Here is a 19,637-nt window from a genome sequence, read left to right on the forward strand (position 1 = left end):
TGGCATGTAGTTTTATCAGCATTTGATTTTGAACATTTCAGTAGTTTTGTCAATGAATATACCAAATATCAATTGCATAATAATATATCCTCATAGGAATCAAAGTAAACAAAATGTCTAACCTTGTGGGTTAATAATACTGTCAAGAGACTGTGAGGGGCTCTCCTATAAGAGTATCTTTGTATTGTTAACTTGAATTTTTGTTAGATGTCAATATAAGGACTTTATTTTTTTTCTAGCCATGGAATGTCTTACCCAATTTCGGGCTTAGTGAAGACGTATAAAGCAAAGGATTACAATGTGGATCATCCCTTGGTGGTAAAATCATAATAAATGCCTTAATTTAATCTTAGATTCCTGTCAATTGCCATCAGTGTTTTCTGTCAATTCTTGATTGTTTGGAATACAGGATAAAGCACTTTAATATCTAGAGTATTCAGGTTGAAGACCAGCCTTGCCCCAGCAGTCACCATATCTCCTTTCTCCCCAGCCTCATGGCCTTTCTGTGGTGCTCACCTCCCCCGCAGTGTTCACGTTTACATCACAGATGTTTCCTGAGCGGCACTTGGAAGTGGCAGAGATATTGGGTATGAACCATTCGTCATAACTCTGTGACCCACATCTGTGGAGCATTTCCTAAGATTGCTTCTGAAGATAAGCCATAAAGACTAATACCAAAAATACTGCTTTGAGATAATCTAATAATACAATGTCAGTGACCTTCCCAGATTCCTGTCTAGCACTAAAATCCTGTAATTTTGTGTTTCTAAGAATCTATTAGCAATGAAATGGAACCAGGTATTGCTTAGTCTAAGTTTATAGTAATAATATTTCCCCTGTTTTCATCTCCAAGGGAAGTTAAATTCTGTATACTATTCATGTTACTAATGATTCTTGTTTTAATAGGAAATAAAGTGAGTCTAAATCAGGAAGTAACAGTAAATTCCCAATTATAGAGAACCTAAACAACTAGAAACTTTATAGAAAGTTCCCCAAAGAAGAATCTGTTTGCTGTTCTGTTGATAAATCATGTCTATGATAAGATACCCACAGTACCTTTCGAATCTTACAAGAAATATGTTTATGGTCACTTTGTGTGCTGTGCTTAGTCGCTTAGTCATGTCTGACTCTTTGTGACCCCCTGGACTGTAGCCCACCAGGTTCCTCTGTCCATGGGATTTCCCAGGTAAGAATACTGGAGTGGGTTGCCATTTCCTCCTCTGGGGGATCTTCCCGACCCAGAGATCAAACCATCTTCTCTTGTATTGGCAGGCGGATTCTTTACCCTGAGCCACCTGGGAAATTAGCCATTATATATTTTGATTCCCTGTAATCAAAATCAATAATGTATCTTAGATCATTTTAACTTTATACCCGTCTGTTCTCTCTCCTACCTTCTCTTTTTTTCTAAAACACTTCTTAGGAAAACCTGGAGGTTTGGATGATGTGTTTTATGGCAGCAATCTTGAGGACATAAAAACCTCATAAACCCCGTATCGTGTGTCACCCTCTACTTCATCCACATCTGAGCTACCGCTATGTAATACAGACTGGTCTTGTCAGGCAAGCTTTACTTTCTGTCCAGCTGCTCTCCCAACTAGCTCTGTATCTCGTTCTATTTATACCTTTTCCTGGATTTCTTAAACAGTTCTCTCTGTCAGAGAACAGAGAGGCTAAACCTAATTTAATAATATACTTCTATATGGAGGCAAACCATACATACTAGTCTCTTTTTGACCAATACAGAGAAAGTGGACTTGGACTATAGCATGGGGCATTCTGGATAATAAATAATGCTGCAATCTGTTCACAGATTGCTTCACTACCTGGCAGTGAATGTGTCTAGCTAGAATAGATGGGGGACAAGGGTGCTAAGGGTTTGGGATTGGTTCTCTTCATCTGAGAACTGTCACTGCCACCCTGCCTGAGGGCAGAACCCCCTGGCCCTTCCAGACTAAAATCTCTGTGATTTTGTGCATTAATTAGTAATCATGTCCAAATTGTTGTTCAGTCACTCAGTCGTGTCCAACTCTTTGCGACCCCATGAACTGCAGCACGCCAGGTTTTCCTGTCCTTCACCGTCTCCCAGATTTTGCTCAGACTCATGACCATTGAGTCAATGATACCATCCAACCATCTTCTGCCCTTGCAAATCTCCAACCCTTGGCAGCCTTCTTCTTTATTCAGTGATATGATCGAAGTTCACTGCTCAGTCATGCCTGACCCTTGGCGACCCCATGGACTGTTGCCCACCTGCCTCCGCTGTCCATGGGATTTCCCAGGCAAGAACACTGGAGTGGGTTGCCATTTCCTACATAATAAATACTGCTTTCTAAAAGACTCCTTGTTCTTAAATTTGCCCGAAAGGTTCTGTAAAGGATATTTAAAGGAACCTGCCCTTTGGCAACAGAGCCCCCCAAAATTCTCTAGCTATAGACAGGAGATATATTCCTTCTCTGGCCATACTGAATCCATTTGTCATCTCATTTTCCTCCTTTTTGGCAGAGTTTTCTGAACTTCTGTCTTGTCTCACAAGACCCAGGGCTTGTCTTCTTTTCTTCAACTGTGACTGTGAGAAGGGACAGTGAAAGCATGGACCTCTAGATGTCAGCAGATTCCAAGCCCTGAAAGTTACATAAACTGTTTTCTCCCACAGACAGATTTTCTCAATCCTCCTCAGCCAAACGCCAGCCTTCTTTCTTGGTCTCCTTCCTGTGCCTCTTTTCTTGGCTCTGCTCCTCTTCTTCCCACCACACGGCGGGCCAGCTGCCCGTTGGAAATGTGAGAGCCAAGTGAGCCCCCACCCCGCACCCCGGCTCCTCTCTGGAGGGGCTCCCAGGCTGGCCCACCTTTGGCGGGGCTGAGCGCTGGGCCGGCCTCCGCTGGGAGGCACAGCGCGCCCTTGTCCTGGGGTGAGGGAGCCGGCCGCAGGTCGTGTATTCAGCTAGCCTGTGCCTGACTCACACCCAGGGCCGGCTTCCGCCTCCCGCTACAGTCAGTGCTCTGTGTCTTCCAGGCGCTGACACCCGCACTGCCAGGAGGCCAGATGCTGGGCCTGTCTTGGCAGACACGCTGCGGAAATTCTTATTCGATCTGGATGTGGATGACGGCCTGGCTGCCATTGGCTACTCCAAGGCCGACATCCCCGCGCTGGTGAAAGGAACGCTGCCCCAGGTAAGAGACGCAGCCATCCTCACTCCAGTCTGAGAAGCATCAGGCTCCAGGAGAGACGGGGTCCACCTGGGGCATCTTAGAGGGGGAGATGGAAACCCAGGTCTACCCACACCAGGCAACAGCTCTCCGTTTCCCCATTGAAAGGGGTCAAAGCTCCCTCACCCTTGTCTTCTTCCATTAAACTGTGGCTTGTGTGAAGCTTTGATGATGTAACGAAGGGATCCTTTATAAAAATTTAAGACAAAAAAAACCAAGCTTATTTTGAGTATAGCAGAATTTTCCTTTTCTCCATTTCTGCTCTTTCAATAGTCCCCTATGAAACTATGTGAAGTTAAAAGGACCACTTTGCCAGTATAAAGAGTTACAAATTCTACTACCTTGTGAAGAACAGACATGGCCTTTAAATGAAGATGATTATGAAATCACTTTTTAACTTATTTTAGATCTTGTAGATGCTATACATATACATATGTATACATATCTGTGTCACTTTGGGTCTTATTTTTATGTTCCTGAAGAATTTAAACCAAGCAGCTGTCCTTTATGTGGTAGAACCATAACAGATGTAAAGTTTCCCCTCTCAAGGCTCTTATGAAGAGAGTTTATCCCCCTTTGGATGTTTCCATTTAAGATCAGATACCCAGGTGTTATAGCACCAGAACCTAATAGCCCAAGACCCTATTTGTTGTAATGCACCATAAAATGGAGAGCTCAGAGCCATGAGATGCCACCATGCTTACCAGGTCCAGAGCACTAAGTCCTCCTATCCAAGATGGGGAAGGCAAGCATCACTTAAACACTGTTAGGATACACAGAAAAGATAAAAACTCTAATTCAAAAAGATAAATGCACCCCAATGTTCATAGCAGCACTATTCACAATAGCAAGACACGGAAAAAACCCAAGTGCCCATCAACAGATGTATTGGTTTAAGAAGATGTGGTACATATATACAATGGAATATTACTCAGTTGTAAAAGAATGAAATATTGTCATTTGCAGCAACATGGATGGACCTAGAGAATATCATACTAAGTGAAGTAAGTCAGACAGAGAAAGACAAATATATGATATCATTTATATATGGAATCTAAAAAAAAAATACAAATGAATCTAAATACAAAACAGAAATAGACTCACAGACATAGAAAACAAAGTTATCGTTACCGAAGGGGAAAGGGAAAGAGAGAGGGATAAATTAGACGTATGGGGTTAACAGATACAAACTACTATATATAAAATAGATAAGCAATAAGGATTTATTGTATAGAATGGGAAATTATATTCATTATCTTATAATAATCTACAATGGAAAATTATCTGTGTGTATATATGTGCATGCGTGCTAAGTTGCTTCAGTCATGTCTGACTCTCGGTGACCCCATGGACTGTAGCCCACCAGGCTCCTCTGTCCATGGAATTCTCCAGGCAAGACTACTGGAGTGGGTTGCCATGATCTCTTCCAGCGGATCTTTCCAACCCAGGGATTAAATCCATGTCTCCTGCATTGGCAGGCAGATTCTTTACCTCTGAGCCACCTGGGAAGCCCCATATGTGTACATATATATATTCAGTTATATATATATTCAGTTATATATATATGGGTGTGTGTGCGCATACATACTTTGCTATACACCTGAGACTAACACAGTATTATAAATCAAATATACTCCTATTTAAAAAAACACTGTGAGGATAAGGCAGTTCTCCCCAAAGTCATGACATTCGTGTATCTATCCCTGACATTGTTGTTTAGTCACTAAGTCATGTCCGACTCCTGCGACCCCAGGGACTGTATAGCCTTCCAGGCTCCTCTGTCCATAGGATCTGTCCAGGCAAGAATACTGGATCGGGTTGCCGTTTCCTTCTCCGTCCCTGACATTGGAACAGAGTGGACAGCTAGACTCTCCACTCACACAGCACCCTGCTGACCGCAGTGCCGGTGCTTTTCCCTCAGCCCATTTCAGTTAAGCAAAGGCCTCAGACTGGCTTCTTCTCCACTTAGCAAGTACTGGGAATGTCGAAGACCTCCCGTAATATCATAATATCATATTTGTATGGATTGGTTTCACAGACTTACCTGTCCATAGGAGCCAGGTAAATAATAGCAATGAACAAAGTAATTTTTGCTCACTAGGGAATGGTGGGGACTGTGGTGAACTGGAAAGCACACAGTCCATCTCACTGGGTGAGCAGCTTTTCAGCTACAATTTATTACCCCCAAACATAAATGCAGGTCCCAGTGATGGTAGAAATTGCAAAGCAGTTGGGATGTTTGTGTTGAATTCCCTGATTTCCCAACATACAAACAAAACATGGCCCATGGGCACCAGTTTTCCTGATTTAGGGTCAGGCTCAGAGTAGGGTCAGTTGCATCCAAAAATGTAAATGAATGAGAAAAAGAGGAATCTCTAAGAGACCCTAGTTCTAACCCATTGTCCTAACCTCTAAGTCCAAGGAACTAAATTAAAAAAAAAAAATCACAATTATTTTGTCCAAACCTACTAAAGTTCCATGAAGTTAGGACCCTGTTTTGTTCATTCATCTTCTACAGCACCTGACATGAGCTCATAAACATCTTAAAGGGGCAGCCCTCTCCTCCTAAACCTTTTGTCCATATGAGCTTAATGACTGAATGGTGGACACTTTTTGAGCAATGTCCTTAGACTTAATAGGACTCAGCCAATGACAAAGATCCATGAAAGCCCATTCAGTGACATCAGAGATCAAGTGGTCACTATGATTTTGATGACTGGCTCTTATAGTTCTTATAGCATGGTCACAACAACAGTATCCACTCTTCAGGGGGTCCTCTGAAAAGCTGTGTTTATTTATCCCAGGAAAGTGTTCAGGAATATGTGTTGTTCATTAGCCTCCAAGAATAGTATCCGTTGTTTTCAGATGAAACTGGATGATGTGCTATGCTGTGCTTAGTCACTCAGTCATGTCCGACTCTTTAACCCCATGGACTGTATCCTGCCAGGCTCCTCTGTCCATGGGGATTCTCCAGGCAAGAATACTGAAGTGGGTAGCCCATCCCTTCTCCAGGGGATCTCCCCTACCCAGGAATAGAACCAGGATCTCCTACATTGCAGGCGGATTCTTTACCAGCTGAGCTACCAGGGAAGCCTGAAACTGGGTGATAGTCTCAGCCATTTAATTGCTAATGACAGTACATCTTCTAGCCATCAGCACACACCAGCAGGTGTGGACAGTTTTAATTCTACTCTATCCAGGCTTCTCTTTGCAAAAGCTGTTCCAAATGGCAACAGGTCCAGACTAACACTCAAGACCATCCACTAAAATAGCAAGTTAATTCGGTATCATTCTGAATGCCTCAGTGCACATGCCATACCGGGAAATGACAGATAGCAGACTAATTTCTTAGTTTCACAAAGGATGCGAGATAAATTGAATCTGTGGAATACAAGTCATGTCTGTAAAGTAGGAAGCCAGGATTTCCTTCAGCTGTGTTCATAAAGCAGCCCCCCAGCCGGATGCTGCCTTTTTTCCCTTTGATCATGTTTTCACAATTAGGAGAAACAGTTCATTTGAATTCACTGGCACTAGTTCAATTTTGAAGTCAACATGAGAGATTTATATGTGTATGTAAGGGGAAGGGGGAATAGTCATAGGACTTTAAAAGGAATCTTAGGAATAAGCTTGTCTATTTTGCAGTTGAATTACTATTGGATTTTTGTTTAGTTTTTGGATTTTGCAGGGGAGGTTTGCAGTGAACATTTTGCAGGAATGCTATGGCAGTTTCAGAATGGTACACAGGCAACAGACTCATCTTCACTTGTTAGTATTTACAGGACTTAAGGTGGTGAGAGGGATACACTGCTTGCTGCAGAGAACATCACCAGAAAGGATGTTTGTGTAGTCGACATTTGATAAAGCTTCTTTTATGTTCAGCAAAGGGGGATCGGTTTTCACTGGAAGCAACAACCAGGCCAGTCATTCCTGACCAATACCATAGCCCCTACTGGTGGCAGCACACAGGAGCCCGCAGGACAGAGGTGTCCAATCGCCATAGCCTGGCTGCTCGGGGGCAGGCAAGAATACATGAATCTTCTGGGCTGGATTTCTGAAACCTCTGGAAAGAAACATTTACATCTCAAATCAAAACATCTCATTACTGAGAAGAGCTGTGGACCAAAGTGAGCACTTCCCCTCCCTGGCAGACAGGCTCGTTGAAATGTTGCTTTATGAATGAGCTAAAAGTGGTAGTCTGAATTTATTTCAGTGTCTGCATTCCTCAGTTGTCCTTCGGTCTGGTGTGTCTATAAATAATAGCATGATGCGGAGCACATCTGATTCCTCAGATATTAGCTTTTACAGGGCACGGGTGATCTGTGCAAGGAAATATCACAGACTTTAAGGAAATATCACAGACCTTACCCCCGTGGAACCAGTTGTTTGTTGTTGTTGTTTAGCAGTGAAGTCATATCTGTTTTGTGACCCCTTGGACCATAGCCTGCCAGGCTTCTCTGTCCATGGGATTTCTCAGGTAAGAACAGTGGAGTGGGCTGCCATTTCCTTCTCCAGAGGTTCTTCCCAACCCAGGGATCGAACCTGTGTCTCTTATGTCTCCTGCATTGGCAGGCAGGCTCTTTACCACTGAGCCACCAAGGAAGCCTGGAACCAATTGTTGGGAGTCAGAAATGTGAAAAAGAAGCTGAGCTCAGCTTGGCCTGAGCCGAGAGTCCTGAACTACGTCACCCAAGATGAACAGGTTGTTTTAAGGGCCCTTGAAGCTTCCCCTGTGGCGCAGCCTGCAATGCAGGAGATTCGGGTTTGTCCCTGGGTCAAGAAGATTCCCTGGAGCAGGACATAGCAACCCACTCCAGTATTCTTGCCTGGAGAATTCCATGGATGGAGGAGCCTGGCAGGCTACAGTTCTTACGGTTGCAAAGAGTTGGACACAACTGAAGCGACTGAGCCCTCACGCACAAGGGCCCTTGAGCTCATCAGATAAGACTCTCTGCTGTTATGAACAGAATGTGGCCATCTTCAGCCACAGCAAATACCCAACTTCAGTCCCAGACCCGCCACAAACAAGCATGGACATAAGTCACTGTGAACAAGTCTCTGCCTTGCTGTGCATTTTCAAAATTCTTTAGCATCTGTACAACATGTGTTGGGATAAGAGCTTTACCTTGGCTTCACCCATGCTCTTCAGCAATGTCCCTCAGCCTTCTTCTATCTGTCCATCCATTCCTTTTTTTCAATTGTGGTAAAACATACCTGACATAAAATTTACTATTTTAATCATTTTTAAGTGTACAACTCAATGCCATTACTTAATACCACGTAAGTGGTATGCAATCATGAGCACTATCCATTTCCAGAGCTTTTATTTTATTTTTTCATTTTCAGAACATTTTTTTTGGCTGCATTGGACTGTCCTTGCTGCATGCAGGTTTTCTCTAGTTTCAGCAAGCAGGGCTTACTCTCTAACTGCAGTGCGCGGGTGTCTCATTGTAGTGGCTTCCCTTGTCGTGGGGCACCAGCTCTAGGGTGCACTGGCTTCAGCAGTTGTAGCACATGGACTCAGTCATTGCATGCTCGTGGGCATGCCCCAGGGCATGTGGGATCTTCCCAGATCAGGGATCAAATTGGTGTCTGCTGAACTGCAAGGCAGATTCTTAACCACTGGACCAACAGGGAAGCCCCCAGAATTTTTAAATCAACCCAGATAGCAGCTCTTCTCTATCGCTGAATGGTAAACAGGAACCCCCCACACTCAGAGGAAGAGTCCCAGCCTGGGGCAGCCTCTATTCTTTCTGTCACTCTGAATTTGCCTATTCTAGGTACTTCATGTAAGTGGAATCATACAATATTTGTCCTCTTGTGTCTGCATAATGTCTTCACTTAGCATAATGCCTTCAATGTGTCAGAATGCCATTCCTTCTTATGGCTGAGTAACATTTCGTCATGTGGACAGGCCACATTTTGTTTATCTGTTCTACTGCAGTTGGGCACTTGGGCTGTTTTCACTGCTTGGCTACCGTGAATAGTGCAGCTATGAACATCAGTGTACAAGTATCTGTTTCAGACCTGGCTTTCAGTTCACTGGAGTGTATATCCAAGGAATAGACTTGTTGGATCACAGGGTAAAACTGTGTTTAACTTTTTGACAAGCTGCCATAGTGGCTGCACCATTTACATTCTGCACAAGGGTTCCAGTTTCTCTGCAGCTTCACCATTATTTTCCATTTTTTGGATAGCCATCCCAATAGGTACAAATGGTAACTCACGGTTTTCACTTGTATTTTCCTAATGGCATTGAGCATCATTTCATGTGCTTGTTAGCTATATATCTTCTTTGAAGAAACATCTATTCAAGTCCTTTGTCTATTTTTGAGTTGAGTTGTTTGGAGTTTTTAGCTATTTAGTTGTAGCAATTATGTATATGTTTTGGATACTAACCCCTTACCAGATAGATACGATTTGAAAATATTTTCTCCCATTCTGTAAAGTTGTCTTTTCACTCTTGATATAGTGTCCCTTGAGGCATAAAAGTTTTAAATTTTGATGTAATCCAGTTTATCTCTTTTTTCTTTTGTTGCCTGTTTGCTGATGTCATGTCCAAGAAATCACTGCCAAACCCAAAGTCATTAACATTTTCCCATTTTCTTCGAAGAGTTTTAAGGTTTTAGCTCTTACATTTAGGTCTTTACATTTAGATGCATTTAAAGTTAATTTTTTTTTAATGAGTCCTTCCTTCTTTTCATTCTTACTTTTACCTGACAAATACTTATTGGCATCTTAATATATATCATGAATTGTATGGGATACAGCTAAGAAAATAAAGTCCCTTTCATCCCTCATAGATCTTACATTCTAGTGAGGAAGACAGACAACGGACATCTGATCAAATCTATAAATAAGATACGAATGAAATCACTTCACATAATGATAAGCGGTCAAGGAATCCTGGGTGATGAGATAATGATTTCACATGAGACAGTGTGGCGGGAACTCCAGCGGAAGTGATCAGAGAAGGCCTCTGTAGGCGGAGGCAGCCAGGTGAAGAGTTGAGAGAAGCATTTCAGGCAGAGGGGAAAGACCCTGAGATAGGGTGAAGATAGCATTTTCATGGGACTGAAAAGGGATGGTGGATCCACGTGACTTGAGTGAGTGTGAGAAGAATTAGAGCTGGGGTGAGAAGCAGGGCCAGGTCTGGCTGGGGTTAGGGGATATGGTTTTATTCTTCTAATTGCATTGGAGGGCATTAAGCAAGGAAATAGTGTGATCAAACTTGCAATGCGGGACCATCACTCTGGCTGCCATGGGGGAGAATGACCTGAAGAGGATGAAAGTGGAGCAAAAGTGGAAGCAGCTCTTAGAGGACTTTCAAGTAAGACAGGAGCATGCAGTGAGGAAGACAGGCTGTGATGGATGGAGAGGTGAGAAGTGGTCTGATTGGGGATTTATTTGGCAGGTAGATCTGACAGACATGCTGATGGACTGAACTTGCAGAGAACAGAAAGAGCAATCAAAGATGACTCCTAGGGACTTTGCTGGTGGCCCAGTGGCTAAGACTTCATGTTCCCAGTGCAGGGGATCTGGGTTTGATCCCTGGTCAGCGAACTAGATCCCACATGTTGCAACTAAATATCCTTCATGCTGGAGCAGCCAAATAATTTTTTTTTTTTAAAGGGATGACTCCTAGGTTTTTGCCTAAGGAAAAGTGGAAGGTGGAGTCAGGTCCTGTCTTGTACATGTGAACCTTGAGATGCCAGTGTCCCCTCCCACCATCTTTATTCATCCAGTAACTGTTGAGTACCTGTTTGCTGTGTGGGGTGCTGGCCGCAGCCCTGCCCCATGGACCTTCCCCCTTCTACCAGATGTGCCCCCACACCAGTGCTCATCACGGAAAACAGACCCAGAGACCCACAGAAACCCAACCAAACACTGGCATGTTTCTTAATTTCATTTAGGCCTGGAAATCTGGGGGCTAAGGAGCCACTGATGGGAGTGACCATAGCAGTAGGAGGTGCTGGTGTCTTTGCTGACTCGACTCAATGATCACTGAGGAATTAAGGGAATCATGGAATTTGTTTGGGGAGTTAGAGATAAAAATCTTAGTTAATATTTTTCTTTTTAAGTCACTTGTTGCCCACAGCCTGAAAGTTAATGTCCTGGTGAAAGTCCTTCCTAATATACCTTAAGTCCAAGTTGCAAAGTCTTTGAAGTCAAGGATGACCCTGTTCTATTTTCCTTGGCAGCACATGCAGGGCTTGGGGCCATGCCCTCCACACAGGGAGAGCCTGGCAGGGGTGCCTGATCCACATAGCTTGGTCACTGTAGGTGGTGTTTTTCCCCAAGCTGGTGAGCTTCTGTACATTTGGGTAGAAAGCCCTCAGGCAACAGTAATGACTTTTGAAAGCTTTGTGGGAAAGAGGTATCACTTGATAAATTCTGAGTTGGGAATCAGCGAGTACGAAGCCAACAAGAAATATGACTTTTAAAACTATGACTACTATCAAGTCACTGTTTCTCATGACTGAGTTAATTTACATACTGAGTAGCTTTTACAAACTGTCTTTGCAAAGCCCTGGGTAACTATTTTTGCTTACTGTTTCAGGAAAGAGTCACCAAGCTTGCACCACGCCCTCAGTCAGAAGAGGATCTATCTGCTCTGTTTGAAGCATCAATGAAACTGTATTAGTTTTCATTTTCACTGAAAGAACTACCCTTGGCCATCATAGTTCTGATAACAGAAGTTGACCTAGCAAGAATTTTGTCTTTTCACCTCCACATATAACTCCCTCGTTACCAGCTTGAATGTGATATAAATGTATCCTGTAGAAGATTCCCTGATGCTCCAAGTCCAGCTACTTCCATAGGACAGGCTGGACAAATGCCCACCATGCTGGACCCTCAGACAGACTTCAGGGATCCATGTTCCTACCACAAACCCTGCAGACTGCCCCTGCTCCATGGATCAAAAGGGCAAACACTCAGTATCTACCAGAAATGTTAATGCATGTACTCTTTGCCCAGTAATCAACCCCACATCTAGAAATTTATTCTATAAAATTCTAGCACAAGTGTGTAAAGAAATATGGCAAAAGTGCTTCTGGCAGCACATTTTCTAATAATAAAAAATTTGACAGAACTTAAGCATTCATTAATGGTATATAGATAAATAAGTCACGTGTGCTCAGTTGTTCCGTCGTGTCCAACTCTTTGCGACCCCATAGACTGTAGCCCACCCCTCTGTCCATGGGGTTTCCTGGGCAAGAATACTGGAGCTGGTTGCCATTTCCTCCTCCAGGAAGTCTTACCAACCCCAGGGACCAAAGCTGAATCTCTTTGCATCTCCTGCATTGGCAGGCAGGTTCTTTGCCACTAGCGCCACCTGGGAAGCTCTAGGTTTGAGTGTACTTGCAGATTTATCTGTATTTTAAATTGGATTAAAGTTTTAATAAAGTAAAGTACATAATTACATCTGATTTAAAAAAAAAAACAGATGAGAAGGGCATTACTGTGCCATTCAACCTGCCTGGGGCAGGTTTATCTCTTTAAACATCTTTGTTTACTTGGGATTTTAAAAATAACATTTAAATATTGTTTATTGGGCAGGCAGTCTTCTCTAATTGCACACTAAAACATGTTCAGTACCAAAACCTGGTAATACAAAGAAACACAGAAGAAAATATTTGTTCACAATGCGCCATCCAGAAGATAATCACCACTAAAAAATAACAAAATTTTAAAATATATGTTCTCCCCATAATTTTGTGCACATATATAGTTATAGATAATTATATGTATACATTTTTTTTTAACTTAGAATCACTGAGGTGTAGTTTTAGTTCCTATAGAATGAGCGTTCAAATTCTTTACGCCAAGTGCCCCAAAGGCAAGCACAAGACAGTTCCAATAGAATTTCAGCTCTACCTTGCAGACTATATCTAGCTAAAATTCCTTCCAGCCTTTTAGGGGAATCGTGGATTCTGAGAGCAGAAGTTTTGTGAATAAGGTAGAGAACAGTGAAACTCTCTGTCAATCTGAGATCTTTTGCTGCTGCTGCTGCTGCTGCTAAGTCACTTCAGTCGTGTCTGACTCTGTGCGACCCCCACCAGGCTCCCCCGTCCCTGGGATTCTCCAGGCAAGAATACTGGAGTGGGTTGCCATTTCCTTCTCCAATGCATGAAAGTGAAAGTGAAGTCGCTCAGTCTTGTCTGACTCTTCGCCACCCCATGGACTGCAACCTACCAGGCTCTTCTGTCCAAGGGATCCAGGCAAGAGTACTGGAGTGAGATCCTTTAGGAAACTTTAATAAACAAATAAATGTTTAATAAATATTTCAAAATACATTTGTCAGGGAGGAAGGTGGGAGGGTGGTTCAAAAGGGAGGGGACAAAGATGGGCTGATTCATGTTGATATTTGGCAGAAACCAACACAATTCTGTAAAGCAATTATCCTTCAATTTAAAAAATAAATTTAAAATTAAAAAAAGAAAACAAACTACATTTGGCATAGCAAAAATATATATGGCCCCCACCAAGAAAGTCCAGGTAAATTTGGTACCTCTTGTAATGTATTTTGTAAGATGATTTGGTGTCATTAGAACCCGCATAAGACCAGGACTCCGGTGCCCTGGATTCCATTTCCAGCCCCTTGCTCTGTCTGAGTCTTCAACCAAGTCCTCTGCAAGCTTGAAAATACCCTCACTGGATTTCAGGTACTACCCTGTCCTTAACGTGAGATTTTGAGTTTGGGAACTTTAAAATCATTTGAGATATGAAAATGCATTCGTTATCTCTCTGAAATGTTCCATGCCATTTCCACCAGTAAACAGATGTCTCACTGTGACTCACCAGGAGGGGTGCTTGGTATTCATGCTGAGATGACTCTTAGAGGAAGGATTTAAAGGTCAAGTATGAAGAAACAGATTTAGGAAGCCTCGTGTTTTTAATCCTAATACCCATCATTTCAGTCCTCACAATTTGAGAATACAGAAGAGATGCATTTCTTTTTTTTTTTTTTTTTAATTTAATTTAGCATTTCTTGACTTAAGAGTATGAGGCAAGAGATCATGTCAATTTCTGTAAACCAAACATTTTTGTGTATCTGAAACAATTATATAAATTTTTTCAAGTTGAATCCTACTTATCTATTGATTTCCTTAAATGATCAAACTGTTCTTGGGGGTCACGGCTCCATTTACATGGATTAATCTAGTTGTTAAGGAAAGGAAAATTAAAGGAATCGTATTCAAGAGTTTATATAATATTACTTTCATAAAATTATCACATATGGTGGCATTTTCACTTAAACTACATCATCCCTAATTTATTTCTTGATATAAAATCACCAATTTGTTTCAAGCAGTTCCTGTTTCTTTGATTTTTGCCACAAGCCACAATAAATAGCTGGTGTGTTGCATTTCTGTCCCTTTCCCATGCGCAGAGGAGAGCTGTGCTGGGATTGTCCTTGTGCGTGTGTCTGTGGACACAGCTGGGGGGTGTTTTCCAGTGGTCAATGAGGTAAGTCTGCTCTTGTAAAACAGAGACAAGTACAGTATCAAAATAGAGAGCAAAAACTGCTTTTCTGGCCTTTTAACCCTGAGAAAGATTAATGGTTGTTTAGATTAGAAACTGTACTCTGATGAGGGACTGTGGCCTCTGGGGAGTGGGTATGAGAAAGGGGGTTGTTCACCTCCAGGTCAGCATTGCACAGCCTGCAGGGTCTCTGCTGACCAGCAACCCCTCGCGGAGACAGCTGCCCAGGCTCCCCCATTGAACGCTGGGCCCTCTGGGAGTTGGTGAGGCGGCCAGGCCACAGCCTGCTCCATCACCATCACAATGGCCTACGGGAGGTGGTCTCCAGGGACAAACCACACTTTGAATGGGCAGAAATTGGTTCTTAAAGCCCTAGGTTGAATTACCGGCAGCTGGGGGTGGGAGGGTCTAGTTTCTCATGCTATTATTCTTTCCAGCCACCCCAACAACTCTCAGAATCAATGCATAGCCCCCCCCCACCACAAATTGCTCTAACTGTAATTTTGTCCCATGTGAAATCCCTCATGAAACTACGTGAGTGACAGCCAACTTTAAAGTAACTCCATCTCATTCTTTCTGGCTTTAAAATTGACTTTTTTCTTTGAGTGCTTTTAATTGGTTTACTAACTTATAAAATTGGAAACTGATTAAAATAATCATGAGAGGAAAGACAAAAAAAAAACTACCATCATATCATTACCCAAACACAGTTGTGATCATTGGCTATATTTTCTTTCCATCTTTTTAATTTGATGGTATCGTTTCTAGCTCTTTTCCCTTAAGCCATGACATTTTAAGTATTTTCTGTGTTGCCATATAATCTTCAGGATCATTATTTTAGAAGGTATGTTAACAGTTTATTGAATAGGAATTTAATCATTTATTCATATTACAGGGCACCAAAAGTGCTTCCAAATTTTTACTCTTACCACTACTATCACAACGAATAAATGAGAAGGTACATGTGGCTTGTCTTATATTCCAAACGAACTTCTTAGATTAATGAATCCTCAAGTGGAATTTTTACATTAAGTATGGCCATTTTGAACTTCCCTGGTGGCTCAGTGGTAAAGAACCTGCCTGCCAATGCAGGACATGCAGGAGATGCAGGTTCCATCCCTGGGTCAGGAAGATCCCCTGGAGGAGGAAGTGTCAACCCACTCCAGTATTCTTGCGTGGGAAACCCATGGACAGAGGAGCCTGGCAGGTTACAGTCCATGAGATAGAAAAGAGTTGGACATGACTGAGCAACTAAAGAAACTTCACTTTACAGGGTTGTTACAAACGTCTGCAGGAAGTGCCTGACCTACAGTCTATACTCAGCACTTTGTGAGTTCTCTTCCCTTCCCGAACACCCCTACATGATGTCAGCTGAGTACCAAGGGCCTCTAAGCTTCCCCCAGGACAAGAATGACCTGAGGCGCTAATTTAGAAAGATAGAGATCACCAGGCCTTTCCTCCATCCCCCAGAAATTCAGATCTTGTCAGCCTGGGTTCAAACTCAGGGATCTGTTGTTGGGTAAGTTTCGTTTAGGAAAATAAGGCTGCTCCTGGACCTGTTTGGCAGCTTCTCTGCATAGGTGGTGAGAAAAACAAAGCAGCGGTCTCAACCTTCAGCGTGCACAGAAACTTCTGGAGAGTTTGGAAAAATATGGGTTTCTGGGTCCCGGCCCCAGGGTTTCTAATTCAATAGGTGCATTTTGAACTAATTCCCAGGTGATGCTGCTAGTCTGAGACCACATGTTAAGAACCACTGAACCCATGGATTGCAATTTTCTCATATTTCAAATTCAGGAGATTCCAGCTGGAATTAGTCCTACCCAGCACAGAGCAGGACCATGAGTCCATGATGAGGGTCAGGACAGGAGCAGGACACTGACCACAGGACATCCTCTCCCACAGAGTGGGAGACCCCAGCCCCAGGCACCATCCTGCCTCTGCCCCACTGTGCCGGCCTCACCATGAAGCCCCTGCCTCCCTCGTTTCCACCTGCTTTTCAGGCTGAAGCCTTTTCAGGGTGTGGAGAGGTTCTTCCATCAAGGCCCAGACAGAAAGGAGACACTCACTAGTGACTGCAGCATTGAGGAAGACCACGGTATTGGCTACAATCAGGATGTGACTATTAAAAACTGCAGTAAGTACCAGGGCAATGAGTTTCATTTCGGTAAAATCGGTATAAAGAATAAAAGATCTCCCAGCTATGGGGTTAACAGACTACTAAGATCACTCTGTCTTACCTCTGTTTATAAAAAAGAAAAATTCTCCTCTTTACGTGTATGCTAAGTCACTTCAGTTGTGTCCGACTCTTTGCTACCTCATAGACTATAGCCCACCAGGCTCCTGTGTCCATGGGATTCTCCAGGCAAGAATACTGGAGTGGGTTGCCATGCCCTCCTCCAGGGGATCTTCCTGACCCAGGGATTGAACCTGCATCTCTTACATCTCCTCCTGTACTGGCAAGCAAGTTCTTTACCACTAGAGACACCTGGGAAGCCCTCTCCTCCTTACATTCCTGTTTAAAAAGTTACATTGGGAGAAGTTTCCATTTTAACTAGAAAGTGCATACAGAAAGAGTAAAGACATACAGAGTTGTAATTATTGGTAAAAAAATATCAATGGATAAGAATTAGATTAAAATGAACTGTGCCTCAAGGGACAAAGAGAAGGACAGTCACTCACGTCCAGTTAGAAAAAGACGCCCAGGCGTGCTGTGCTCACCCCAAGTCACCACAGACTGCTCCGCTCTGGCTCGTCCTCCTGACCTGGAGCTTGAACCACCTCACACCCAAGAGCAAGGGTTTCTGATGCTTTCCTCGGAAATGAGCAGACATTGGAAGGGCTAGTCCTCTGTCATGCTACTGAACCACCGAAGTCTACAGATTTAAGAATTTTGACTTAAAAATTAAAACCAAGTAGAAAGAAAATTATATTCCCTAAGTTTGTATGGGAGGGGGTCACAGAGGAAGCAGTCCTCAAATTTTCCCTGAATGCCCGCTAAGCGCCCCCCACCAGTCCCCACAATGTGATGAGAGCTGCTACATAAGATACCCCGCGCCCCCCCCTCAAGGGGCCAGAAAATCACCTGAGAGCAGAAACATCGTGAGTGGGTGAGCACTCTTAGCCTCTCCCCATCCTGGCCCCTGCAAGAAATGTTGGCTTTGCTGGCTTGGCCTCCAGCCTTCTTAGGGGGGAAATGGGATACCCAGTGTGATGGGCAGAACCGTGTTTCCCCAAACTCAAGCGCTGAAGCCCCACCTTCAGTACCTCACGTGTGACTGCATTTGGAGACAGGGCATGTAAAGAGGTATGAGGTTAACCAAATAGGTGGGCCCTAATCTAATCTGCCTGGTGTCCTTAGAAGAAGAGGAAATTTGGACACGAAAGAAACACCAGAGATGCACACACAGGAAGGGCCATGAAAGGATGTAATAAGGCCATGCAAGAAGGCGCCACCTGCAGGCCAAGGAGAGACATGTCAGGACAAATCAAACCTGTCAATGACTTGATCTTCGACTTCCAGCCTCCAGAGCTCTAAAAAAATAAATTCCTGTTGTTTAAGTTCCCCCCCACCCCCAGTCTGTGGTGTTTTCATTATGGTAACCAACAATAAAGGTTTGCTGGCCAACCCAAATGTCCATCGACAGAGGAATGGATAAAGAAGATGTGGTACTTACATATAATAGAATATTAGGAGTTTCCCTAGTGGTTCAGACAGTAAAGAATCTGCCAGCAATGTAGGAGACCCAAGCTCGGTCCCTGGGTCAGGAAGGTCCCCTGGAGAAGGAAATGGCAACCCACTCCAGTATTCTTACCTGGAGAATTCCATGGACAGGGGAATCTGGCAGGCTACAGTCCATGATGTCGCAAAGAGTCAGGCATGACTGATGAACACTTTCACTTTCTTTCCCTAAATGTCCATAGACAGAGGAATGGATAAAGAAGATGTGGTACATCTATACAATGGAAAATCACTCAGCCATTAAAAAGAACGAAATAATGCCATTTGCAGCAACATGGAGGGACCTAGAGATTGTCATCCTGAGTGAAATAAGTCATATAGAGAAGAAGAAATATCACATGCCATCCCTTTTATGCAGAATCCAAAAAGAAATGATACAAATGAGCTTATTTACAAAACAGAAATAGACTCACAGACTGAGAGAATAAGCTTGCAGTTGGGGAAAGACTGGGGTAAACAGATAGTTAGCGAGTTTGGGACTGACACGTACACACTGCTATATTTAAAATGGATAACCAACCAGGACCCACTGTTTAGCACACAGAACTCTGCCCAACATTATGTGGGAGCCTGGATGGGAGGGCGGGCTGGGGGAGAATGGATACATGTATATGTATGGCTGAGTCCCTTTGTTGTCCACCTGAAACTATCACAACATTGTTAGTTGGCTACACTCCGATATAAAATAAAAAATTTAAAAACAAAAAAAAAAAACGCAAAGGGTTTGCTAGCAAATGAGGGGTAGACTTGAAGGATTTACATCAGAAAGGGCTAAAAGCCACTGGTAGGGAATTGCACCATTTTACATTCCCATTAGAAATGTGTGAGTTTCTCTGCATCCTCATCAACGCTTGGTGTTACTTTTTTTTTTTTTTTAATTTTAGCCATTTTGGTAGGTTTGTAGTGAGGTCTCATTGTGATTTTAATTTGCATTTTTCTAATGGCTAATGATGTTGAACATGTTTTCATGCACTGATTTGCCATCTGTGCAAGAGGATTTGATATCCTCTTTAGTGAAATGTCTGGTCATGTCTTTTGCCTGTTTTCAAATTGGATTACTTTTTTTACTGTTGAGTTTTGAAAAAATATTCATATAGTCTAGATATAAGTCCTTTGTCCGTTATGTGGTTGGCAAATATATTTCTCCCAGTCGATTGCTTGCCTTTTCATCTTCTTACAGGGTCTTTCACAGAGCAAAAGTTTT

At 43.0% G+C, this 19,637-nt stretch overlaps 1 protein-coding gene and 1 long non-coding RNA gene across 2 annotated transcripts in view; one reads left to right on the plus strand and one right to left on the minus strand.

The window, feature by feature from the left end:
• Window positions 1-12,301, plus strand: part of ADHFE1 (alcohol dehydrogenase iron containing 1) — a 32,495-nt gene extending 20,194 nt beyond the window's left edge. Inside the window, exons 11-14 of the mRNA XM_043880289.1 lie at window positions 240-318; window positions 491-587; window positions 3,017-3,174; window positions 11,768-12,301. Of these exons, the coding sequence (XP_043736224.1) occupies window positions 240-318; window positions 491-587; window positions 3,017-3,174; window positions 11,768-11,851 (418 nt within the window). The 3' untranslated portion in view covers window positions 11,852-12,301. The remainder of the gene's footprint in view (window positions 1-239; window positions 319-490; window positions 588-3,016; window positions 3,175-11,767) is intronic.
• On the minus strand, window positions 9,674-19,097 carry LOC122679516. The gene is made up of 3 exons (XR_006336424.1): window positions 18,926-19,097; window positions 17,135-17,139; window positions 9,674-9,684 (listed from the first exon to the last, which is right to left on the minus strand). It is a non-coding gene; the product is annotated as an uncharacterized LOC122679516 (long non-coding RNA).
• Window positions 19,098-19,637: the final 540 nt, after the last annotated feature.

This window comes from Cervus elaphus, chromosome 21 (genome assembly GCF_910594005.1).
Source record: "Cervus elaphus chromosome 21, mCerEla1.1, whole genome shotgun sequence".
NCBI lineage: Eukaryota > Metazoa > Chordata > Mammalia > Artiodactyla > Cervidae > Cervus > Cervus elaphus.